General features: G+C 53.3%; 2 protein-coding genes across 6 annotated transcripts; one reads left to right on the plus strand and one right to left on the minus strand.

Moving 5' to 3' along the window:
• Nucleotides 1-55: 55 nt before the first annotated feature.
• On the minus strand, nucleotides 56-18212 carry Podnl1 (podocan like 1). 5 transcript variants are annotated; one of them, XM_004872451.4, is made up of 10 exons: nucleotides 5469-18212; nucleotides 5108-5332; nucleotides 3904-3997; nucleotides 3596-3660; nucleotides 3410-3519; nucleotides 3015-3171; nucleotides 2679-2794; nucleotides 1465-2122; nucleotides 669-817; nucleotides 56-586 (listed from the first exon to the last, which is right to left on the minus strand). In XM_004872451.4, exons 1-10 carry the CDS (start codon nucleotides 5469-5471, stop codon nucleotides 436-438), a joined length of 1728 nt encoding a protein of 575 aa, XP_004872508.1. In that variant the 5' UTR covers nucleotides 5472-18212; the 3' UTR covers nucleotides 56-435. The 5 variants fall into 5 exon arrangements, with proteins under 5 accessions (XP_004872508.1, XP_087057528.1, XP_021105973.1 ...); XM_087201402.1 differs by having other exon boundaries at nucleotides 2679-3146; XM_021250314.2 differs by having other exon boundaries at nucleotides 3596-3997.
• On the plus strand, nucleotides 18209-26173 carry Dcaf15 (DDB1 and CUL4 associated factor 15). Its single transcript, XM_087201407.1, has 12 exons — nucleotides 18209-18376; nucleotides 19857-19954; nucleotides 20034-20169; nucleotides 20905-21011; nucleotides 21098-21408; nucleotides 24128-24556; nucleotides 24642-24733; nucleotides 24816-24944; nucleotides 25037-25122; nucleotides 25234-25338; nucleotides 25411-25526; nucleotides 25690-26173. Exons 1-12 carry the CDS (start codon nucleotides 18245-18247, stop codon nucleotides 25743-25745), a joined length of 1797 nt encoding a protein of 598 aa, XP_087057533.1. The 5' UTR covers nucleotides 18209-18244; the 3' UTR covers nucleotides 25746-26173.

A 26173-nucleotide genomic window follows, 5' to 3' on the forward strand; every position in this document is an offset into this window, starting at 1 on the left:
GGGGCGGGTGGGATGAGGACTTGTGCCGCACATGCGCTGTGGGATGCTGCCGGGGTCTGTACACAGATTCAGCAGGGGGCCTTGGGCATTGTGGGGGTTGCTTCTGAGGCTGGATCATAGATCACGTTGCTTGGTGACCACGTGTCTCAGAACCTCAGAATCCAGTCCAGTCCTGCACTGGAGAGGAATGCTGGACCCAGCTCCTTGCTCTCCTTGGCATCCAGAGCCTGTTTCACCGGTTTGACTCCAAGGTGTGGGGAGGTGGCAGAGGGCAGAACCCCGAGAAGGGCGCTGGTCCCAGGTGAGTGCTAGAAAGGGGTAGGCTTTATTGTCTCTGGCTCCATCTCTCCCTCGGCGGCGGCAGCCCCAGAGCCCCACTGTCCCCCGTCAGTCCATGCCCCACTGAGCCCTAGGGCTTGGGGCTGTTCTGCAGGCTCAGGAGCCCCCTGCCCGGGGCCGATGCTGGGTAGTGGATGGCAGCCGGACCAGGACCTGTTCGAGATTGTCAGCCGTGTCCACCACGCGCAGGTGTGGGAGGCCCAGGAAGGCCTCCTCCGCTATGCTGGTCATGTGCAGCCGGTTGCCCCTGCACAGAGGGGCGTGGGCGTGGGTCAGTGGGTGTGCCCCGCCCTCACACCTTGGTCACGCCCCTGAGGCAAGTCCCCCACCTGAGGATGAGGACACGCAGGCGTGGTGTGCTGAGGAAGGCTTCGGGTCCCACGTGGCCGACACGGTTGCCCTGCAGATGCAGCTCCTCCAGGGCCTCAGGCAGATCAGGGGGCACAAAGGACAGCTCGTTGTGGCTCAGGTCCAGTACCTGGTGGTGGGGGAGACAGCGTGTGCCCATCCCAGCACAGCCAGCCCCCAAGACTCCTCCCGCTCCCCAGAGTGCAGCCACCTCTCTAACCGTTTTTTTTTTTTTTTCCATACTAGGGATTGAGTCCAAGACCTTAACACTGAACCTTCCTGGTCCGCCTTTTAAAATCGGAGAGTTACCTTGCTAAGTTAGTAAACTGATCAGGCTGGGCTCAGACTTGCAAATCTCCTGCCTCGGTCTCCTAGAGTACTGTACTAGGATTATGGGACTTGAACTGCCAAGTCCTCTCCCTCCTCCCCTTCCTCTTTTTCATCCTCCTCTTCCTCCTCCCCCTCCCCAGTTGCCAAATCCCTTCACGGCACAGAGTCTCTTTCCAGGGCAGGCCTGTTCTCACCCGACTGGATAGGTCACAGAGGAGGGCTCTCCTCGACCTCCCATACCCTGACACCCTGGCTTATGTCCCTGCCCTTGACGGCTTGCTGTCTAGCCAGGCTGTCCAGGGTGGGTGAGGGGTGGGAGCTGCTTCCTGTGCTAGGATGGTGCCACCTACAAACCCTCTCCGTGGAATGGAGGCACTGGGGAGCAGCGAGATATCGGAGGGAGGGACAGTGGGCAGAGGCCGTGGGGACAGCCTGGGAACTCCTGACCTGGAGGGCCTGCAGCTCATGCCACGTGCCGGGCCCGATGTCACCGATGCGCAGCCGGTTGTGCGCCAGTCTGAGCTCCTGCAGCTCACCCAGCCCAGCCAGTGACTCGGGCTCCAGGGTGTGCAGCTGGTTGCACTGCAGGCGCAGGGTGCGCAGGCCTCCAGGCAGGCCCGCGGGCACCTGGGTCAGCTGATTGCCGGCCAGGTCGAGGCAGCGCAGGGCGCACAGGCGGTGGAAGGCCCGGTGGTGCAGGCGGGCACTGGTCAGCCGGTTGTAGGCCAGGTTGAGCTCGGCTAGGCCTGGTGTGGAGGCCAGGTCACGGGCACCCAGCGCAGCCACGTGGTTGTGGGGCATCAGCAAGGCCCACAGGCGGCGTGGCAGTGCGGGGGGCACATGTTCCAGCTGGTTCCCATAGAGGTGTAGTGCATGCAGGTTCCGCAGAGGGCGCAGCGCCCTGGCCGGCAGCCCTGTGGCCCCCAGCTCATTGTGCTGCAGCAGCAGGTACCGCAGGCCCCTGGCCCCGCGCAGCCGGGCCGCCTCCACCTGCCGGATGCGGTTGCGCCCCAAGTGCAGAATGGTCAAGGTCTTGGGCAGGCCAGCGGGCACCATGGTCAGTCGGTTGTGTGACAAATCCAGGTACTCCAGGCTGTGCAGCTTGCTGCCAGGAGAGAAGATGGGCGTCAGGCTAGGTGTCCAGAGAGAGGAGCTGCCAGGTCTCACAGGGAGGGGTCCTGAGACAATTCAGCTGGGGTGATGCCTGAGAGCAGGATGGGAGGTAAACTTAGGGTGCTCAGGGCAGGCTCCAGCCGGAAGGTTAGCTGTGTGTGTGTGTCACCACAAACGAATTCTAGGTCAAATAGAAATGCATGTGGCAGCTATCACGCTGGATTAAAAAAAAAACCCTCAATGCATGAGAAAGGCAGAAGCAGGAGGATCTCAATTCAAGTACCACCTGGGGAATTTAGTGATACTCTGCCTCAAAAAAATAAAATTGGCTAGGAATGTAGCTCAATGGTAGAGCACCCTTGAATTCAGTAGCCAGTGACATAAAACCTCAGTGCAGACTGGTAGGGGACACAGACCCTGCCAGGTGCCAGGTTGAGCTTGGTATGATGCAGGCACTCAACAAACAAGGCCTGTTAGGCGTCATGCAGAGGAGGAGGTGAAGATGGTCACAGCCAGATTAAGTGCCCAGCTTCAACTGTGCCCACTACCTGAAGGTAGTGGCATCCAGGCCACTGTCTGTCAGTTGGTTGTGCTGAAGGTACAACTCACGGAGCTGGGTCTGGCGGCTCAGGGCTCCTCGGGGCACCTTGGAAATGAGGTTGTTCTGGAGAAAAGAGAAGACAGTGATGTGGAGGGTCTGGAACAGAGGGCAGTAGGAAGGCACAGATGGCTCCTGAGTGAGCTCGCCTCCAGGAAGGTAGTAGGGTTTCTGAGAAAGGTAGCTCTTGCTGCTGGAATGCTGGGGGTGCCAGAAGGATGGGAGGCAAGGGAAAGGGACCTCCTGGGAGAGCCTGGGGCACAGGATGGGTGTCCAAGGTGGGTACCTGTAGGTGCAGCCGCTCCAGCGAGGTGGGCAGGCTGGGTGGCAGGTAGCTGAGCCGGTTGCTGGAGAGGCTGAGGGTGGTGATGGCCTCAGAGCCTTGGAAGGCGTCGGGTGGGAGGCCGGCGTTGCCCAGCTGGTTGTTGTGGAGGTACACGGACCTGAGGGCACCCAGGCTGCGGCCACCAGCCCCCGCTGCCCCACCCTCCCTGGCCACACCTGGGTCCTGCATTAGAGCCAGGCTTGAGAGTTCTCCACCCCACACAGGACCCTGTCAGCCCCCGGCCCCCAGTGCAGATCTGCACTGCCCAGGGCAGGGCCAGCCCTCCCAACACCTCCCAGGGTAGGTTCAGTGACCCCCTGGTCCCCCAGACAGTTGAGGGTAGGAGCCAGAGCTACCTGAGGGCGGGCTTCTCCCCAAAGGTGAGCGAGAAGATCTCTGTCACTTGATTGGCGGCCAGATCAGCCACACGGAGGGAGCGTGGCAGGAACTGGGGGGCCACTGAGAGCTGTGGGAGCAACAGCGCCAGTCCTGTGCCATGTCAGCCCCCTACCTCCTGGGGTACACAGGGGGCACAGGCTCACCTGGTTGTGGGCCACGTAGAGGTGCTGTAGCTGCCCCAGGGACTCGAAGGCCTCATCAGGCAGGCCTGGGGGCGGGGCAGCAGCCGTGAGGGACCCGGTGTGTGGGTATGGGGAGGGGTCTGGAGGGCTTCGAGCTGGGCCCCTAAGGAGGTGCTTCGCCCCGTCCCTCCTCAGAGCTACAGCCGCCACAGCCCAGGTTTCTGTCCTCAGGAGAGGCTGCTGCTGGGAACCACAGAGCTGCCCGAAGCCTGGGACACAGAGGGTAGAGGGGACCTCGTGCACCCCACACACCTGCCCCAGGCCCTCACCCTCGGAAGAGATGAAGTTGTTGTGTAGATTGAGTGTGCGCAGGGCACTGAGGTGGGACAGCTCATTGTAGGGGAGCTCCCGGAGCTGGTTGTTCTAGAGGGAAGGGGATAGTCACACCCTGACCCTGATGACCTTTCACCAGGAACACAGACCTGGGCCTCAGTGCTGGATTCCCCATCGTTCCCAGCACCCCACATTCATCCCAAACATCCCATCACCCTGGCCCCAGACAGCCTTGGGACTGGCAAGCACTGAAGCTCAACAACACCCTGTCACTGCACAGTCGACTCAAAACAACCCTCTAGCTAGGCACAGCAACTGCCGCCTGTAATCCCAGCACTCTGGGAGGCTGAGGCAAGAGGATCACAAGTTAGTTCAAACTCAATCTGGGAAACTTAGCCACTTAGCAAAACCCTGTCTCAAAATGAAAAATTAAAAAAAGGGGTGAGGATGTAGCTCAGGGCAAAGGCTCTGGGTTCAATCCCCAGTACCTCACGCAAAACAAAACAAAACCCTGTCTCCTCTGAAACACTGCCTCTCCACAAACCCCCATTAGCAACAGTGCCAGCTGCCTGGTCTGAACTTGGGCTCTGCCCACCAGCTCCCTGGGCTTCCCTTTCCCTTTTCAGAGTACAAATGCCTCACCACACTGACCCTAAGTCACCTCCCGCACACTGACACCTTGACTGAACACCATATCACTCACAATCAGCCCCAAACCCTCAACTACCAATACATCGATCCCCCACATCCCAACAATCACCCCCAAACCTACTGACCCCAAACAATTCCACGACCCCACGATGTTGACCCCAAACCTTAGCCCTTCCCACACCTAGTATCTTCACCCCCAACTCCTTCCCTTCCCACCTGCAAACTGACAGCAAGGCCAACTTCTTTTTTTTGTAATTTTTTTTCACTCTTGGGAATTGAACCCTGGTCCTTCACATTGAGCTCCAGCCCCAGCCCTGTCTTTTTTTTTTATTTTGAGAGTCACTAAGTCGCTGAGTTGCCCAGGCTGGGCTTGAACTTGTGATCCTCCTGCTTCAGCCTCCCAGAGTGTTGGGATGACAGGCGTACACTTACCAATTTCTGTCACTGGCCATGGCCACCTCCCACACGTGGGCACCCCCACCCCTCACTTCCTACACTCCTCCCCCTCCACTCCCTGTCACTCCTGGATCCCCCTCTACTCAGCCCCACCTGCAGGGAGAGGTACCGGGTCTCCCTGGTAATATTATCCGGGAACTCATGCAGGTCCAGCCCAGCACAGTCTACCACGTCAGCCTGGGGACAGGAGCAGCGCCAGGGACAGGCCCGGGGTGGGGGCTGCGAGCTCTCTCCCGGGTGGGGAAAGTCGGGGTCCTCCATGCCAGGAACAGGCAGGGGCCCTGGCGGCAGCAGCAGCAGCAACAGTAAGCTCAGCTGCTGGGGGTGGAGGGAAGGCTCAGTGTGTGCCTGGCCGGGCACAGGGTCACCATGGCTACCAGAGCATCCCCCATCAGGGAGGGGTGCAGTGGGCAGCAGGCAGGCCCCACCCTTGGACCCTCCCTGCCCACCTTACCATTGCCAGGCCTGCTCTGCCTTCTCACCCAAATGCAAGCCAGGCGGTCACCTCCTTCCATCTCAGCGCTGTCACCGCCTCCACACACACCCTTCTCCTGGGCTCCAGGGAGCTGGCCCACCCCCTTCCCCGCCCTGGGGAAGGCAGTGGGCGGCCGGATGGGGTGGTGAGGCCAAGCCAGCCCATCCTCTCAGTCGCCCTAGGCCTCCCCCCACCGCCCCAGCTCTGCTTCTGTAACCTCAGCCAGCCTGGCCGGGCTGTGGGAACCAGGAATGTTGGAGGCAAAGCTGAGATTTGCCCTGTCTGGTATTTGGGCCGACCGGCTGACCGCAGACCCAGGGATGGGAACAGAGAGGGGCTCTGGAGCTTGGGACGCTCCCCAAGGAGCAGAGGCCAGCAGCTGGGGTCAGGGAGGCCTGGGCTCAGCCTGGGGCCCTCGGTCAGGTCACCATGTGGCCCCTCCTCCTCTCTCCAGATGGCCTCATTGGCAGCCAGACACCCAGTGCCCAGCAGCCACAGCTGCTGAGAGAAAATGACACAGAGGGGCCACCAGCCTGGTGGTTTCGGGAAGGGCTCTGTGCCACCCTGCCTGGTTTGAGCCTGGGCTCCCCTCCTCTCTGGGCCTCAGTTCCCCTCTCTATAAGGTGGAGTAATGGCCACCTTCCCTCCCAGAAGGGATGTAAACTTTAAAGAGATAACACATGAGGACCCAAGGCCACATATCTCTGACGTCACCATGGGGCAGGACTGGGTGCCTGCTGTAGCCCCCGCTACCGGTAGGATGACTGAGGCCAACTCATTTGCCTGTCTGGACCTCAAGTTTCCCACCTGGGAAACAGGGGTAACAGAAAAACCCTGCCTCGAAGGGCTGGCGGAAGCCAAACAAGGGAGTTGGGTGGAAAGGTTTTGTAGTTTGATGTTGTACTGGGGACTGAACCCAGGGTCTTCACACTGAACTACATCCCCGAGTATTTTTTGCTTGTTTGTTTTTTGTTTTGAGACAGGGTTTTGCTAAGTCACTAAATTTCCCAGGCTGGGCTCCAACTTGTGATCCTTCTGCCTCAGCCTCCCAGAGTGCTGGGGTTACAGGAGTGCACTGCCATGCCTGACAGCAAGTCCTAAGAATGGCATCTGCATTGAGGGCTCAGCTTGGCAGTAGCTGAGGCAGTGAGGGAAGGTGCAAGACTGGGCCCAGGCTAGTGTGTGAAGGAGGCTGGAGTCTCCCAGAAGCAGAGTTTGAGATGAGTTTGAATGTGCTAATCTCAGAAAACTGCTGTGGGTTTGGTGATGCCTGAAGGGAAAGCACAACAATAAACAGTGAATTATTTCACAGAGTGTTTGCGCACACTCATAGTCCTGCATTCTCAGGAGGCTGAGGCAAGAGGGTTCCACGTTCAAGGCCAGCCTGGCAACCTAGTGAGATCCTGTCTCAAAATAAAAGGGGCTGTGGTAGAGCTCCCCTGGGTTCCATCCCCAGCACCACAAAACAAACCAAAAAGACTCCAAGATGTGGAGATAATAATGGAGAGCCTCTGTTTTAACCCTTGCATCATCTACAGAGGAGGAAAGATCATTTTCTCACTTGTTCCAGGACTGGGTGACCAACCTCCTTATAGGCTAGGACAGGAGACAGCTTTTAGATCTGGCCATAAAGGAACAACACAGCCCAACCAAGCTCTCCCCATGGGACCAGCGGCCACTGGCTTGGGCAGTGGGCAGGGGCACCTTGGCCTTAGTAGAGTGATGGACCCCCTGCACTAGTCCTGACCCCAGGAAGCATCAGGACGAATTGGGAAGGACGGTTTGGGTTTCTGGCAGGCTCTTTCAACTGTGCAGGAGGAGAGCCTGAGGGAACCAGCCAATGCGAAGGTCACTCATTGTTGCTTGACTGGAAAAGGCAGTGGAATGTGTCCTTCAAGCACAGATGCAACCAGGAACTCAAATGATGCTCTCCAGGTGGCTTCTCTCTCTAGCTCTGGACTCTAAGGTGTCCCTGTGCCCTGCAATAACCCAGCCTAAACTGCAGACAACTCCCACTTCAGCAGAAAGTCCCAAGCTTGAATCTCATTGGCTTAGCTCTGGACACATGTTCACCCAGGGATAGAAGAATGTGCTGATTGGCTAGGAGCCTCATGACTCACTGGTAAATAAGCAGCAGGCCTTATCTCCTGGCAGCACATGACCCGCCCTTCACACTGCCCAGCCCTGTCCTTCCCAGCCCAACAGGAAATGGTTCTCTTTCTTAGGCTGGATTTGACTTCTCCAGTGCTGAGATTATAGGCATGTGCCAGTGTGTCAGGCTCCTGCAGGGCATTCTCTACAAAGACACTGATGAAGGACAGGCCACCAATATAACCCCAATGTCCAGCAGAGCCTGCTGTCACCAGCATTAGTACATATTACACCTGCATGTGGCTGATAATTTCTTAACAATCTGGTCCACTCCCTAAATTACTGATATTTACCTGGACATATGGCTTCCTGGAAAAAGAACTGCATTTCCCCAGCCTCCATTTTAGCGAAATGTGGCCAAATGACTAAGTTCTAGCTGACCAGGTGTAGGCAGAAGTGGTATGCACAACTTTGAGGGAAAAGGGATGCCTTTCTACTTCCTGCTATTGAATGGTAGATGTGATTGCTGAACTCCAGCACCCATTTGGACATTGCTTTGGGAATAGAGGCCTTGAATGGTGAAGAAACAAGATAAAAGCAAAGTGGGTCCTCAGCACCAAAAAAGGACATGCCACCCTTGAACCGACTAGCATTTTGAGCACTTCCTTTTTACCCCTTTGGTGAAGGAGGGATCCTTACTTTAAATAATATGAGATGGCTGAACACAACTCCTAACACCAGACACATGAGATTGACATCAGTTTATTCTTTTTTTTTTTATTACTCTGGGAATCGAACATATCTTTGCACCGAGCAACATCCTCGGCCCTTTTATTTTTTGTTCCTTTTTGGTTGTTTGAGACAAGGTCTCACCATGTAGCTTAGGCTGGACTTGAACTTGCTATGTAGTCCAAGCTGGCCTCAAACTTGTGTCAATCCTCCTGCCTCAGCCTCTTGAGTGCTGGGATTACAGGCATGCACCACCACACCTGGCCCCTTTTATTTTTTTGAAACAGGGTCTCACTAAGTTGGCCAGGCTGCCTTGAACTTGCAATCCTCCTCCCTCGGCCTCCCACAGTGCTGAAATGATAAGTCAAAAAATAATAATAAAATAAAATTTTGCATGTGTATTTAGTGCTGAAAATGAAACTCGCACCGAGCTCTGAGCTCCATCTAAGCACTTTTTTTTTTTTTTTTTTTGAGGCAGGGTCTCACTATATAGCCCAGGCTGGCCTTAAACTTATAGAGATCCTCCTACCTCAGCCTCCTGAGTGCTAGAATTAGAGGTGTGTGCCACCACACCTGGCTTCTGCTAGCTACTTTGAAACATATAATGAGCTGCTTCCCTCCACGGTGACCCTGTTGGACTATGGAAAGTTGTGATTCCTCCCATTGAGCTGCACTTGTGTTACTGAGTCGTGCAGAACTGCAGTCCCCAAGGCTGCTGGGATAGTGAAAAAGGCACCAGACTCACAAAGGAACTGCTTGTTGCTTGGGTCTGCTAGTGAAACTCATCATCTCCTTGGCCAACACTGGTTACATGGTGCCCCTGAGGCAGGAGGATCATTGTGAGTTCGAGGCCAGCCTGGACTACTCTCAAAAAACAAAACTAAGTGAAGAAAGTGTATTGATAGAAAAACCGAGGTTCAGTGTTGAGCATGATAGCCCAGACCTGTAATCTCAGCTACTCCAGAGGCTGAGGCAGGATTGCCAGTTTGAGCCCAGCCTGGGCAACTCGGCAAGACTTTGTCTCAAAGTAAAAAATAAAAAGGGCTGGGCCTGCAGCCTAGTGTAGACTGCTTGCCTAGTATGTGCAAATCCCTGAGTTCCATCTCCAGCACTGCAAAAATACAAAAAACAACAAAAAAAGTTAGTGGTATGGGGGAAAATTGTAATTTCTAGTTCTATTTGCTTGTGTCATCCTGTCTCGGGTCTATTTTCCATGTATGGTCTGTGATTCACATGGTACACAGTGCGGTCTAAGGGCACATGTGTGCTTGCGTCATTTGTAAACCAACACACATGCACGTGAAGAGTGGGTGCTTAAACTGGGCATGGTGGTGAACGCCTGTAATCCTAGCACTCCAGAGGCTGAGGCAGGAGGACTGTCACGAGTTTGAGGTCAGCCTGGGCCACACAGTGAGTTTAAGGCCAGCCTGAATTATATAGTGAGACCCTGTCTCAAAAAAGCCAAAAAAAAAAAAAAGAAGGTGCTTACAATTGTCTTTGGGACTGTGATCCATGACCAGAAGGCATCAATGCGATACATTTCTGTGCCCTGTTGTCTCTGAAGAGTGGGGAAAGAGCCAGGTGTGGTGGTACACGCCTGTCATACCAGCACTCTGGGAGGCTTAAGCAAGAGGATCACAAAGTTATTCTAGCTTGGACAATTTAGCGAGACCCCGTCTCAAAAGTAAAAATTTTGAGGGGTTGTAGATGTAGTTCAATGGGAAGGCTGTGCTGGAACTGGTGATCCTCCCTACCTCAGCCTCCCTTCGTGCTGGGATAGCAAGTGAGCACCACCACACCCAGCTGGATCTTAGTGCTGGGTGTCTTAGAGGGCCTGGTGGATTCTAGGATGTGCTGTCTGATGCAGCTGCAACCTGGTGCATAGACGGTGACTGCATATTCGTGTGTCTTCATGTGGTGGAAAGGTCAAATGAGCTCCCACAGGCCCCCCCCCCTTTTTTTTTTTACCAGGGATCGAACTCAAGACCTTGCACTCGCAAGGCAGGTGCAGTGCCACTGAGCTAAATCCTCGGCCCATCACAGATGATTCTTCTGGCCCAGGAGCTCTTTGAACAAAACAACTTCAGCCCATCTTGGTCTCCTCTGGCCTGTGACAGTCTCTCAGTCTTTCCTTGTCTCTTGTGGAATTCATTAGTCTGACAGTCATTTTATTCCTTTCTCATGGCTGCCATAATAGATTACTACAGGCTCAGGGGCTTAAAATGCAGAAATTTATTTTCACAATTCTAGAGGCCAGAAGTCCAACATCAAGGTATTGGCAGGGTTGGTCATTTCTGGTGGCTTTGAGGAATAATTTGTTCCATGCCTCTCTGGCAGTTTCTGGTGTAAATTCACTTTCTATCCCTCCAACAAAATGTCTGAGATCATCAATTTATAATAAGGAAAGGTTTTGGTTGGGTGCAGTGATGCACATCTGAAATCTCAGCACTTGGGAAGCTGAGGCTGGAGGATTCTGAGGTTGAGGTCAGCCTAGACTACATGGTGAGACCCTGTCTCAAAAACAAAAAACAAAAATCTGGGCATGGTAGTGCAGGCCTCCAGGATTTGGGGAGGCTGAGGCAGGAAGATTGCAAATCCAACCTGGGCGAGACCCTGTCTCAAAATAAAAAATAATTTAAAAAGGCTGGGATGGATCTCAGTGTAAAGATCCTGGGTTCAATACCCAGTACTGAAAAAAAAAAAAAAAGGAAAGAATGAAAGGAAAAAGGAAAGGGCTACTTGGCTCATAGATTTTTAGGTTATGGTCAGTGATCAATTTCTAGGTCTCTGGAAGGCAGCTCACCAAGGTGGGAGCCCGTGGGGGAATAGAAGGGCTCCCCTTGTGACCCGGAAGCAAAAGAGAGAAAGAGGAGGGGGTGGGGCCCTGCTGTTCCCTTCCATGGCAGCTCCCCTGATCTAAAGACCCCCCAATGGCTGCTGCCGGCCTCTAAAGCGCAAGGACCCGAGTTCGATCTCTGGTACCAAAAAAAAAAAGGACCCCCTCTGGACCCCAAGCTGAAAGGTTCCACCAGTTCCCAATAGTGCCGTCCTCAGGACCAAGTCTTTAATCTTTTTTTGGTTTTGGTTTTGTTTTTTTGGTACCGGGAATCGAACTCAGGACCTTGCAATTACAAGGCAAGCGCCAGAACCACTGAGCTAAATCCCTGGCCCCTTTAATCTTTTTTTGTTTGTTTAAAACCGGGTTTTCTATGTAACTTTGAACTAGCAGTGATCCTCTTGCCTCAGCCTCCTTGGCGCTAGGATTACAGGTGTGTACCACTATATTTGGTTGAGGACCAAGTCTTTAACACATGGATACAGTTTAGATATGAATGAAGTGTCCTCCAGAGACTCGTGTATCAAGGGCTGGATCCCCACAGAGGTGGGCCTAGAGAGAAGACTAGGGTGTAGGGACTTTCTCAGAGCATAGAGCCATTCCATTGGTGAGGTCATAATTTGATGCCACCACTGGGAGATGGAGGAACTGAAGGTAGTGGGCTAGGACATGTGGTCTTGGGGACATTCTCTGGTCCCTAGCTCCTTCCTCTCTGCCTATTTCTTTCTCTGCTTCCTGATTGCCAAGAGGTGAGCAGATCCCCTTCCCACACCCCTGTAGCCTGATGTCTGCCTCCCTCGGGACCCAGCCAGAGGATAAGACCTTTGAAACCGTGAGCCAAAATTAGCAAAATCAGTCCTTCCTCCCCTCAGTTGTTTTTTCAGGTGTTTGGTCACAGGGCCTAAATGTCTCAGGGGACATTCAAGAGCCAAACTAAAGCACATTGGCGGCCGGCTCCTTGGCCTTCCACGGCTCATAGACACAGCGCGTCTTCTCTTCATCACTGTCACATGGCTGTCACCCCTTGTGTGCTGATGTGTCTTACCTTCATCTCAGAGGACACCAGTCATTGGAGGGTGAGAAAGCACAAGACAGCCAGGCATGGTGGCGCTGCATGCCAGTCATGTCAGCCCTCTTGGAGGCTGAGGCAGGGGGACTGTCCATTCAAACCTGGCCTGAGGAACTTAGTGACTTAGGGAGACCCTATCTTGAATAAAAAATAAAAGGCTGGGGATCAGCACAGAGTTCAGCACAGAGGCCTTGGGTTCAATCTTTAGTACTGCCAGCCGCCCTCCAATAATACCGCCCCCAAACCCAGAAAAAAACAAAGAATTACATACTTAGTTTATACTGTGGTCTGGATACGGTTTGAGTGTTTCCCAAAACTTCATGTGTTGAAATTTAATCCCTGTTGTGATGTAGTAAAGGGGTGGGAACTTAATCCAGCCAATGATGTTCAAGGCACGGCCTTTGGGCAGTGACAGATCAGATGAGGCCTAGAAGGTACAGCTGGCTTTGTAAGGAGGCAGGGAGCAGAACCGCATGTGCACACTACCTGTTTCTTGCCTGGTGACACCCTGACCCCCTGGTAACTCTGCCAGCGAGAAGGGCTGGCCCTGAACCTTCAGAACCCTGAGCTAATCCCTTTCCTTCACAAAGCCATCCAGCACCTGCTGTTTCCTTATAAGAACACAAAACAGTTTGGAGAACGCCTGCCACCACCGCTACATCTGGAGTCACAAGGGAAGTTTTTGTTTTGATTCATTTGGGATTTTGAGACAGGGTCTTGTTATGTATACCAGGCTGGCCTCTGACTCATGGTGATCCTCCTGACTCAGCCTCCTGAGTGCTGGGATTACAGACATGTGCCACCAGGCCCAGTACTTAATTTCAGTCTCACCATTTTTCCCTCTGATGTCCTTGTTCTGGTACAAGACCTCAGCCAGGACATCAGTTCGCTGTCATATTTCCTTACTCTCTGTGACTGGTGACAGTTTCTGTATTTTTCCTTATTTTTCATGTCTTTGACACCTTGGAAACACACTGCTCATGTAGTTTATGGAATGTTCTCAAAACAAGAAAAACATCCGATGTTTTCTCAAGATGAATTTGAGCCACTCACTGTGGTAACTCACACCTGTAATCCCATCGTTCAGGAGGCTGAGGCAGGGGAATCATCATGAGTTCAAGGCCAGCCTGGACTACAAAATGAGTTCAAAGCCAGCCTGAACTACACAGTGAGAATGTGTCTGAAAACAAACAAAAAAGAGAGAGAAAGAGAGAAAGATCAATTTGAGCTGTAGGATTGGGGGACAGTGTAAGAGAGGTAAAATCAGATCGATGATAACAAATATGAAACAATTGGTGGGTATATGTTTAACATTTTTAATAATTACTAATGTTTTGGAAGAGGCAATTTAAGAGGATAGGCATAGTCCTGTTTCTCCTTAAAGTTTCATACACTAATTTTAGCATGCCCAGGTATTGCCTACTACCTTTATTACTGTCCTGCCTACCTAACAATTCACTTCTCCTCTGTTCTCCTTTCCTTTCCTTTCCTGATTTCTTTACTTCCTTTACTTCTCCCCCCCCCCCTCTCTCTCTTGTTTTTTGGTACCTGGGATCAAACTTGGGTCCTTGCACTTTTGAGGCAGACGGCGGAACCAGTGAGCTAAATCCCCGACCCTCCCTTTCTCTCTTTTTGAGACAAGATCTCAATATGCTCCCCAGTCTGGCTTGAAACTTTTGGGCTCCAGTGATCTTCCTGCCTCAGCCTCCAGAGTAGCTGAGACTACTAATTAAAAACTTACCAGGCCGGGGATTTAGCTCAGTGGTTCCAGCGCCTGCCTCGCAAGCACCAGGTCCCAAGTTCGATCCCTGGTACCAAAAAAACACCAAAAAACAAAACAAAAAAAACCTACCAACAAAGAAAAACCCAGGCCCTGATGGATGTACTGCTGACTTCTACAAGAAATTTAGATTAGACCTAATGCTGCTACTTCACAAACTCTTTAATGAAACTGAAAGGGAAGCAATACTCCCAAATTCATTCCTGTAAGAAAGCCCCATGTGGGGCTCTAATGATGGTTTCCTAGTCTCCTCATTCCTTGTACATTTTACTCACTGGGTATCTTCTATAAGGTGTCTTGGTCCCTCCTTCCCCTGCTGATGTATTCAGTCAGTTACTTGTATCAGTATGGACTCGCTGGTATTTAAATTCTGGGATTACAATGATATTTTCAATCTCACATCAGTTGCCATCATTTTCCTCTAATCTTCTTGATGAGTTGCTGCATTCTGTTTGCCAGTATCTTATTGAGGATTATTGCTTTTATGTTCATTAGGAAGATTAGCCTGTAATTCTCTTTTTTGGTTGGATTCTTCTCTGGTTTGGGTATCAGGGTAATGATTGCTTCCAGGAATGAATTTGGGAGTATTGCTTCCCTTTCAATTTCACTAAAGAGTTTGAGAAGAGCATCATTAGGTCTTCTCTAAATTTCTTGTAGAAGTCAGCAGTGCATCCATCAGGGCCTGGGCTTTCCTTTGTTGGTAGGTTTTTAATTAGATCTTCAATTTCATTGACTAATATTGGTTTATTTAGAATTTTTATATCTTCTTGATTCAGCTTTGGTAATTCATATCTATCTAGAAATCTGTCCATTTCTTCTGTATTTTCCATCTTATTAGAATACAGGTTCTCAAAGTCATTAGTGATGATCTTCTGGATTTCTACAGGATCTGTTGTGATTTCACCTTTTTCATTCCTACTTGCATGGTTTGAGTCTTTTCTTTCCTTTTTTGGATAAGGTTGGCTAAGGTTGCTTGTAAATTGCTTATGGTGAGTAGCTTTATTGCTGGTATTCACAACCCCTAGGAAATTACTATTTCTCAGAGATATCTTCTAGGTGTAGCTAGCTCTTGGGTTTTGAGTCTGTTGCAAGATCCTACCCCTTTAATTTATTGGGGTTTTTTAAGTGGGGGGATCAAACTCAGGACCTTGTGCTTGCCAGGCAGTGCTGCACTGCTGAGCTACATCCCCAGCACCCTCTTTAATTTATTGGGAATGAGAAGTTGCTGCCTATTTGGCCTAGGCCCTGGTTCTTTGGCACTGGCCTATAGTATTGTTTATGACCCTTAGGCAATCTCAGTCTTGGCATACCAGGAAGAACAATTGATTAGCACAATTATGTCACCTTGGCTAAAGCAGTACAATCAGCAACAACAATAGCATCAAATACAGCCTAGAAAAATGACAAATCTTGTCAGCACTAATTTGCCACCTTAAACCCTATGAGCTAGCTTTTTGGTTATATAACAAAATCTGAAACAAACCAGAAAATGTATACAGTAAATACGGCCTCAATATGGTGATTTTACACTAGGGGGAGAAAATTTATAAGAGGTTAGGTGGAAAAAATAGAGGAATAGAAGAACAGGAAGAGATTAGAAGCAAGGCTGGAGAACAAAGGAAGATCATACAAACTTTGGGAAACTGGTGAAGATGACAGGAAGGAAATATAGAATGAAGAAATAAAAACAAGAATAGAACAGAACAACAACAGTAACAACAGCAACAAAAACTAGAAATAAGTGGCATTGCACCTGCCTCCCAAGTGCAAGGTCCTGAGGTCAATCCCCAGTACTACAAAAAAACCCAAACCAAACCAAAACAAAAAACTAGAAACAATGTTCACACTTATATAAAAAGAAGAACAAAACAAAACAAAAACAAGAAAAGAAAAAAAGAAGAAAATAAGAGGAAAAAAGTCCACTTCAAGGCATATCTCTGTTGTCACTGGTAGACAAAGTGGGCAGACAAAGCCCAGATATATGTTGATTAATCCTAACAAGGCAGCTGCAGATTTATAGCAGGGTAATGGGTAATCCCAGCAAGCCTGCATCTTTAGTTCTGTAGCTTAGGCTAGTTTCTGGCTGTGAAGCTGGAAGCCGTTTTGATCAGCTTGAAGCACTGTGTGCCCCCTGACGGCTTGAACTTGGCTCCTTGACCTCCTGCCTACCCAAACTCTGGTCCGTCTCACCCTGATGCAGTCAGCCCATAGCTGCTGAGTTCAGAGCTGAGTTGGACCCTCTTCAAGATGGCTAGCAGCCAATCACCCTCTCTTAGGGGACATCTGAACCTGAATAACTCACCAGCCACGCAGTCCACTGCATCCACTGCTCTGTTCCACTGGTATGTTTCTTTGTGGAGGCCTCTGGAGTCACCAATAGACACAGTGTGTCTGCAGGTTGGAGTTGCTCTTCCCACAGTGAGTGAGGGCTCAGGGAGAGAGTGCCACTTGCTGCCTCCTTCTTCTTTGAAGTCTCTCTCCTTGTGGGCTTCAATTCTTGATTCAGATCCTTGATAGATCCCAGGGATCCACTTCCTCCTTCTCTTCCTCACATCTCTCTATTCCAGCATCCAGACTCCAAATCGCAGAGAGGCTGTTTCCCTACTGTTCACCACTCTGCCATCTTCCCAGAAATCTCATTTTCCTTTGAAAACCTCCAAAAAACTTCACTTTATGCTTAAGAGTAAAATCTAAGTACTTTACTTATCTATGAGAGCCCTAAGCTCCCTCCTCTCTCTAACTATTCATCTGTTTCTTTTGCTCCCCCCCCCCCCCCAGTACTGGGGATGGAACCTAAGCCTCACACTTTCACAGTGAGCTACAGCCCCAGCCCTTTTTAAATTTTGAGACAGAGTCTTGCTAAGTTGCTAAGTTGTCCAGGCTGGGCTCAAATTTGCAGTCCTCCTGCCGCAGCCTCCCATAGTGCTGGGATTGTAGGCATGTACCATTACACCTTGTTTTGATTTTTTTTTAAAGTTTTTTGCTCTTTGTTGCTGGGGATGGAACCCAGGGCCTTGAATTTTAAATAACTCTTTACCACACTGCTATGTTCCCAGGCCTCTTTGCTTATTTTTCCTCTTGCTCATTCCTGCCCTGGTCCAGGTCCAACTATGTGCCAGGTAACAGTGCCTGTGGCCAGTGAGGCGCCTACATGATATATAAGACAGGGCCCTCTGGCTTCCTCACCACTGCCCTCTTGTTCTTGCAGTGGCCTGTCCTGTGTACAGGACACATCGTTTCTTTCTTCTTTTTTTCTTTCCTCTCCTTTTGTTTAGTAAACATTAAACTGGTATGTTCATTGGTTGTCTCCATCCAATTCTTTGAATAGAACAAGAGTCTAGGCCCATTGAACACCACACTGTGCATCAACAGCATCTTTGCTACATAAATGTCAGGTCGTCAGAAGAGCTACAGTTTAGGGCTGGGGATTTAGCTCAGTGGTTCTGCCGCCTACCTCGCAAGTGCAAGGTCCCAAGTTCGGTCCTCGGTACCAAAAAAAAAAAAAAAAAAAAATCTGCAGTTTAAACTTCAGTTTCACATGTAAAATAAAGGCTCTATCTACAAGACTGCTGCACACGTCGATGCACAAAGCCAACATTCCACAGTTGTTTTTATTCCCACCATTAGAATAATAGGCAGAACAGGGGGCCGCACACATAGACATTATAAACTCAGAAGCATGTGACGCCCTTGTTAAGCGATACCTTATCGAAGCTATCGTCTTCGCACTAGCCTACCCTCTGAAAGATGTTTAAATAGAATCCCGTTTTTAAAACGTTGTTGTTGTTGTTATTTCAAATCCCTTTCCTTGCCCCAGCCTGGCCGCCCAGGGAGGCTCTTCGGGCCTCTGCTCACCGGGCCTGGGCAGCCCTGGCTGGTGATTCTGGCCCTCCTGGACCGCCTGCAGTCTCCATGGAAACCCACCAGCCACAGGAGGGTGTGATGACACTGAGACAGACAGGAATCTTCGCCTATCGGGTCAAAGATATTTGGAACAGGAGAGCAAATGGAGCTTATAACTGGTTCATCCTTAATGGAGGCGGGAATAAGGCGATGGATGGCGGGGGCCATTACCATCTCTACCAATCAAGAGTCGTGATGGCTTTGATGGACAAGTGTAGCGGGAAGCGGTTCTGAGCGCAGGCCTTCGCCCAACCGGCGGGCGGCCGTCCCGAAAAAGGGCCAATCAGGCGTCAGTGGGGGTGGGGCGAAGGGGCCGGTTGCTCCGGAAGTGGAGGGAGGGGGTGAAAATGGCGCCCAGCTCGAAATCGGAGCGGAACAGCGGGGCCGGGAGCGGCGGTGGCGGCCCCGGGGGAGCCGGGGGGAAGCGAGCAGCCGGGCGGCGGCGGGAGCACGTCCTCAAGCAGCTGGAGCGGGTCAAGGTGAGGGCTAGAGTCTGGGAGGAGCGCGCCGGAGAGTGGGAGGAGGAACGCGGGAGGTGGAGGAGGGAGGGCGGGCATTTGCGGGGTGAGGGGTTGGGGGCGGGGCCCAGGAAAGGGGTTGGGGAGGGGGCAGGGCGGGGCTGGGCCGGGGCTGTTACCGCGGTCCGTGCCCGGCCACGGGGACTGGGCTGGGTAGGAGGGGCCGGCGCGGGGACCCGGGGAGCGGGCTCAAGGCGAGGGTCCCCCCCCCCCCCCGGAGCCGCTGGCGGATCCGGAGGAGGGTCGCGATCCGGGTTTGGACCAGGCTTTCAGAGCCCTGCTCCCCTGGCCCCTCGGCGATGTAGCCTTTCCACCAGCTTGTGGCTTCTCCGACCGCCCCTTAGCTAGGAGGTTCTGGTCCCGGGCCGCCACCTCTATATTGAATGGAAGGGTCCTCTCCTGATAGGTCCAGGTCGTCCCCGATACAGGCTGTGTCTTCCCCATCAGACCCAGATCCCGCGGGTGTCTCCCCCGACCGGTGGGGAACTCTACGTGGGAGTAGGGGTCGGAATCTGCTGGTAGCAGGGGAGCAGCTGGGGCAAGACTGTTTCCTTGGACGGGGATCGAGCCTGCTCCGCGAGGCCAGCAGCCCTGTGAGGGCAGGGCTGAGCCTCCCGCAATAGACTGGGATCTACGGAGTAGTCCGCCCTCAGCCTGGAGCTCCTTGGGCTGGGCAGTGGTTCCGCCCTCAGCCTGGGAGCTGGCTGGGCAAGGATTGTCTCTCCCATCAATCAGGGCTCCTCGACAGGGCTGTGTCCTCATCAGACTGGGATGTTCCTGAGGGCAGGCGGCCCTGTCCCCTCAGGGAGTCCTCAGGACAGGACTGTTTCCCATCAGACAGGGTGGCCCTGGTACCCTAGAATGTCCCATCAGGGGAGGTCCTATGGTGGCATGTTTGGGATGTAGGAGTCTGTTGGAAGGTGAAATTTGAGAAGAGAGGACCAGGCAGTAATTCAGTCGCTGGCTGGGAGCACAATAGAGTCCCAGCTAAGAGCAGACTTGCCCCAAGGGATCCCCATGTAGGCTGGGGGTTAGCAACAGGTGAGAACATGGCCCTCATCCCACCCTCCTTTGGGTAGAGGACATTCACAGCATAGTGGCCCATGGCAGCTTTCAGAAAGAGACTCGGGTGGCCCAGTATGGGCCAGGGTGACTGAGGCACCGTCCTGGGGGAAGTGACCCCGGGCTTGGGCCTGAGGGAACCTGAGGCTGCAGTGTGTGGGTCCCTGGTGGAGGGAGCCTACCTGGACTCCGTGTCCCCTGTCTGTCCCACTTGTTTCCCCTGCCATAGCTGGGGCCAGTGGGGCCTTGATGGTGGCCAGGGAGCTGGCTTATGTGTGGGGCTGGCTCCCTGGTGTGTGCTGCTGTCCCTCTCTTCGTGGTAAGGGGCTTGGGGCTGCACCAGGATGGGTGCCTGAGGAGCCCAGCCACCCTTTCCCAGATCAGTGGGCAGCTCTCGCCTCGCCTCTTCCGGAAGCTGCCGCCGAGGGTCTGTGTGTCACTCAAGAACATCGTGGACGAGGATTTCCTTTACGCAGGGTAAGGCCAGGGCAGCTATGTGGTGGCGGGGCAGGGGCCTCGGGCTTGCCCTGACCTGGCCCTGCTCTGTGTCCCACAGGCACATCTTCCTGGGCTTTTCCAAGTGCGGCCGCTATGTGCTGTCCTACACCAGCAGCAGCGGGGATGACGACTTCTCCTTCTACATCTACCACCTCTACTGGTGGGAGTTCAACGTACACAGCAAGCTGAAGCTGGTAGGGCCAGGCCCTCCCAAGGCTTACAGTAGACCCAAGCAGGCCACAGCCAACCCCCCCGCCCCCCAAACCTCAGACCTTTCCTTGGGTGGAATATCCCAGATATCCCAGGCTGTTAAATTGAACCATGTGACGTTGCCAGATGGGTAAATAGTAGCAATTTCATTAGATTCAACTTGGCATTGAAAGCCTGTGCTATCTGGGAAGCTGAAGCAGGAGGATGGCAAGTTTTAACCCAGCCTGGGCAAACTAGTGACTTAGCAAGACCTGGTCTCAAAATAAAATAGAAAAAAGGACTGAAGATGGAGCTCAGTGTGAAGTCCCTGGGTTCAACCCTAAGTACTGCCCAAAATGAAAGAAGTCTGTGATACCCTCTTTTGAATTAAGTAGCAGACAGTTCTGGGAGAACCACATAGGGTGCTGCCCTGGCTTTAGCCTTGACCCTTGACCTCTCACCCCACCTCAGCTGGGTGCTGTTACCTCTGTTCACACTGGAGGCCACAGCAGTGTAGGATTCCACCCAGGGGAGCGGGGCTTAGGTCCCTATTTCCTACCATAGCCCCTCCACCTGCAGGGCTCCCATTGGCTTTGCTGTGTCGGGGCTGGCTTTCGTACTATGAGGGATGCTGCCTGCCTGTGCTGGGGGAAGGCTTCAGGGTGCTCTGCTGGCTTGGGTCCCTCCTGACCCTGACCCTGACCCTGACCCCGACCCCTACCCCTGAATGGGCCACTCAGGTCCGGCAGGTGCGGCTCTTCCAGGATGAGGAGATCTACAGTGACCTGTACCTAACCGTGTGTGAATGGCCCAGTGATGCCTCCAAGGTCATCGTCTTTGGCTTCAAGTGAGGCGGGGGACAGAAGGGCAGGGGAGGTATGGAAGGGGGCTGGCCAGGCCAGGGGTGGCTAAGCAGGCTGTACTGGCCCCCAGCACCCGCTCACCCAACGGCATGCTCATGAACATGATGATGATGAGTGATGAGAACCACCGTGACATCTACATCAGTACCGTGGCTGTGCCACCACCTGGCCGCTGTGCTGCCTGTCAGGACGCCAGCCGGGCGCACCCAGGGGACCCAAGTGCACAGTGCCTGCGACATGGCTTCATGCTGCACACCAAGTACCAGGTGGTCTACCCGTTCCCCACCTTCCAGCCTGCCTTTCAGCTCAAGAAAGACCAGGTGGTGCTGTTGAACACCAGCTACTCCCTGGTGGCCTGCGCCGTCTCCGTGCATGCAGCAGGTAGGCCTGGCCTACGCCTGTCCCTGGGAACACTCTGTCCCCTAGCTGTGGGTCCCCCGAGACTTCCAGTGGGCACTGCAAGGGGGCTCATATGACCCAGGAACCGAAGTTCTAATTTTATGTCATTGTAGTTACTTTTAGTTCATATAGCCACATGTGGCTAGCAGTGACCTGGCTGAAAGAACAGAGCAATACTCCCGTTTAAGCCCATTTCCCATTTTTAGAAGAAAACAGAGCAGCTTGCTGCTGTGTCCATTTAATTTTCAGTGACTGAGAAGTTGTGTGTATTGAAAATTACGATATTTTGTAAATGGAAATGCTGCTACTAGAAACAGAATGCTATAAATAGAACAATGCCTTTTGTTTCCAAAGACTATCCATATACTGGAGCAATGTGAAAATGATAATAAAAGTGAGATATTTCATGGGGAAGTTTTGAGGGTAGGGTTAGGACTGCAATCCACAAGTTATCTCAGGGTGAACAAACACTGCACCTAAAAACATTGCGGGAGAATTTTCAGGGCAAACAAGAAATGGGTTAGAGGTGCAAGCTGGGCACAGTGGTGCACACCTGTAATCCCAGCACTCTGGGAGGCTGAGGAAGAGGATGGCAAGTTCAAACCCCAATTACCTAGGGAGTAACTTAGTAAGACCTTGTCTCAAAATTAAAAATACAAAGGGGCTGGAGATAGGATTTAACTCCGTCCAAAGGCCCTGGGTTCAATTTCCCAGTACCGCAGAAAAAAAGACAGATGCTAGAGGCTGGGGTGCAGCTCAGTGGTAGCACACTTGCGTAGCATGTATGAAGCCCTGGGATTTATCCCCAGCACTGAAGAAGGAAAGGAAGAAGCAGGGGAGGAAGGAAGGAAGAAAGAAAAGCTAATGCAGTACTCGTGGTTCGTGTTCTGAGAGTCCATTGTGGGCTGACGGTACTGAGCAGCCTCCCACACACCTGCTGGGCCATACATGGCGGACCCTGCCGCATAAGTATCCCTCACTGAGGAAGTGTCATTATGCATCGAGTGGCTGTCTTAGGGAACAATAAATGGACACATTGCTCTTACACATCTCTGGTATCTGAGAAATGCCAGTGAAAATCACAAGATGTCCTTCGACAGAGTGATGTGTGAGGAACCAGGTTGATGCCACTGGCTGGGGTGAGGTCCTGGGGCTGCATGGCCATGGTGGCTTATTGTGACCAGCAGCTCTGCCCTGCACCTGGGCCCTTCTCTGGGAGCTTCCCTCTGAGTCTCAGCTGAGGAAGGAGAGTTAGGGCCACCTGGCGTCCTTCCTTGAGGACCGGGGAGGTAGGTGGCCATGGTATCCCTTTGGTCACCAGCAGGAGTCCCATAGGGCACACCACAGAGCGGGTGGCAAATCCGTAACCAGACACAGCCACATAGATGTTAAATGTACATTTTAATTTTGTGAGAATTCCGTCACATCAAAACATACCCTTTTTTTTTTTCGGTGGTACTGGGGATTGAATCCAGGGCCTTCATACTGAGCTACACCCGCAGGCCTTTTTACTTTCTGCTTTGAGACGATCTCACTGAGTTGGTTAAGTTCCCTGCTCTGGCCTTGAAGTTGCAGTCCTCCTGTCTCAGCCTCCCAAGTAGCTGGGTTACAGGTGTGTACTGCCATACCCAGCAAAATGTATCCATGTAAATACCCGTTAAGATGGGTGCTTCTGGGGAAGGAGGAATGAAGGGCAGGGCCAGTGTATGTAACTGAGCCTGAGAACAAGCAAGCCCCTTTGTGCCAGGCCTCAGTAGGAGGAGGCCCTGCCCTTGAGGCCGTGGTTTGTGTCAGGAAAGTCTGTCAGATGATTCAGTTCCAGGTCTGGACAAGGGTAGTCCTGGTCACTGATGTTTAACTCCTACCCCAGGGGACTACTCTTCGCAGAGGGCTGCTTCCTCCTCAGCCCTCTCAGCCCTTGTCCCTTGCCCCCTGCACAGTTCCAGTGCGCTATGGGCAGGAGCCCACATCACATGACCCTGTGGTGTGACTCAGTGAGTTTGTCAGGTTCCTCCCTGAGCCTCAAACACAGGCCCCTCTCAGGCTGCTGTGGGGGCCCAGCGCTCCGCAGGGGTCTGGTCTCTGGACAGGTGGAGAGTTAGAGGCCCTGGGCTGGCAAAACACTGGCTGGGTGGTAAACGCTCCAGCTTACCGATGGGGCTTTCATAAATCCTCTCTGCCGCTTGACAGCTGTCCACGGGTGGGGTCTCTGTGAGTCTCCCCCATGCCTGTGTCCTCCCTGTGGCACACAACAGATATACAAGGATGAGGTTTGAGCTGGGTGTGGCAGCACACACCTGTCATCCCGGAACTCTGGTAGGCTGAAGCAGGAGGATCTGGAGTTCCAGCCTAGCCAGGGCAACTTAGTGACTTTGCCTGGTGTGCCTAGTGAGACCCAGCTCAAAGTAAAAAATTAAAAAAGGGCTGGGGATGTAGCTTGATGTGCGGGCCCTGGGTTCAATCCCCAGAACAACAGAAAAAAGGGGGTCGGATAAATGTGTCTGTGCCTGTTTGTATGGACGTGTCTGTGCACACATGTGTGTTGCCCTCCCATCCTGGTGCTTCACACGGATCTCAGGGTCTGCAAGTCTAGAAAGGTCTCAGTGAGGTGGATGCTAGGCCTCCATGGGGGCAGTGATGCAGGTCAGGAGAGCGTTCTGCCCTGAAGCCCGGTATTGAGTCTCTGTCCCTCCTGTTGCAGGTGACAGTGGCTTCTGTCAGATCCTGTATGACCACACAGCCTCTCCGCTGCCCCCGTCCAGCCCCCCGGGACCCTGCAGCCCTGAGACACCCCCCACCCTCCCCAACCTCTGCCCAGAGGCTGCCCCAGCCTGTCCCTCAGGGGCCTCTGAGCCCTCACCTGCCATCGCCAGAGCCAAGGAGTTTGTGGCTGACATCTTCCGCAGGGCCAAGGAGGCAAAGGGCGGGACTTCTGAGGACACCCGGCTTCCTCCCTGCCCTGGGCCCTCAGGCAGCCGGTGCCGGCTGTCCTCAGAGCTCCCGGGCCTCTGTGGTGAGGCAGCACCCAGGGACAGTCCTGCCGCAGCACCTGCCCTGGAGCCTGGCTATGTCAACTACACCAAGCTGTACTACGTGCTGGAGGCCAGTGAAGGGGCAGAGCCTGAGGATGGTGAGGGAGTGGGCAGGGCCTGGGGCTGGGCTGCCGAGGCCCTGGGACCCCCACCTCCCCCACATGCCACCCTCTGCCTCCCCAGAGTTCGAGGACGACAAGATCTCCTTGCCCTTTGTGGTAACTGACCTCCGAGGCCGAAACCTTCGTCCCATGCGGGAGCGAACCGCCATCCAGGTATGTGGGATGCTGGGAAGGTGAGGGTGTTGGGCCTGTGGTGGTGGTAGCAACATTGTCCCTTGCCGTCTGCCTTGCCCAGAGCCAGTACCTGACGGTGGAGCAACTCACACTGGACTTTGAGTACGTCATCAACGAGGTCATCCGCCACGATGCCACGTGGGGCCACCAGTTCTGCTCTTTCAGTGACTATGACATCGTCATTCTGGAGGTGGGGAGGTTGGGTGGGCAGAGCTATCAAAGTTGGGGATCACCCTCCCAAGCTGGGGGTCACCCTCCACAGCTGTTTCTGTGCATACCCAGGTCTGCCCAGAGACCAACCACGTCCTCATCAACATTGGCCTGCTGCTGCTGGCCTTCCCGTCCCCCACGGAGGAGGGCCAGCTCCGGTGAGTGGGCGGGGACTTTCTGTGACAGACCCCACCATTGGTGCAGCCTAGGTCTCTGTGCTGGACCTGTTAGCATCTCCCTTGTCTTGTCTCCCTCCCGCCCTGCTGCAGACCAAAGACCTATCACACCAGCCTCAAGGTGGCATGGGACCTCAACACGGGCATCTTTGAGACAGTCAGCGTGGGTGACCTCACCGAGGTCAAGGGGCAGACGAGGTGAGGCAGGCAGGGGAGGGATGGGCGGGGACAGCAGGGCCACCAGAGCCACTCACTGCCCAGCCCCCTCAGTGGCAGTGTCTGGAGCTCATATCGCAAGGGCTGCGTGGACATGGTCATGAAGTGGCTGGTGCCTGAGAGCAGCGGCCGCTATGTCAACAGGATGACCAACGAGTCACTGCACAAAGGTAGGGCTTGGGAACCTGGTGGCGTGAGGGGGCTCCAGAGCCAGGAGATATTCTTGGGGGCTGAGGTGGAGGCTGTCAGGGCGCCCCCTTCTCAAACTGCCTGTCCCTTGATTCTTTGTGGCTAGTGAGGCAGTGGCTCATGGCCAGGTCTCCTTCCCCACAGGATGCTCGCTGAAGGTGCTGGCGGACAGTGAGCGGTACACATGGATCGTGCTGTGAGGGCCCAGCTGCCCAGACACTGACGCCAACTACCTCCGCAGCTGGAGCTGGCCGCCCCTGTGCCGGCCTCTGCCCGACTGGTGGCCCAAGACGTTGACAGTAGTGTTGGGCTGCAGGAAGGGCTGGGCAGTCAGCCCAGCAGCCGGAGAGTCTGGACGCTTTTTTTATTTATGCGTATTTAAGTTGGGAAGGGGCAGAGGGGGAGCCCTGCCCCCCCAGCCTGGAGTGCCCCCCTTCCTGCCGTGGGCCCGGACCTAGTCTGCATTTGCCCCTTTCCTGGGCACTGCTGCCAGTGGGACCCTCGGGGAGATGAATAAGTCCTGGCTTCCCCTGCCCTGCCCACCCAGCCTCACCGCGCTGCAGGTGGTGGGGAGCCCATGAGCACCCCACTTTGTCCCTCTTCATGTAATAAATGCTTTATTTCCAAA

Source organism: Heterocephalus glaber, unplaced genomic scaffold (genome assembly GCF_053883595.1).
Source record: "Heterocephalus glaber isolate CG9 unplaced genomic scaffold, H.glaber_assembly_v1.0 deba00001760, whole genome shotgun sequence".
Lineage (NCBI taxonomy): Eukaryota > Metazoa > Chordata > Mammalia > Rodentia > Bathyergidae > Heterocephalus > Heterocephalus glaber.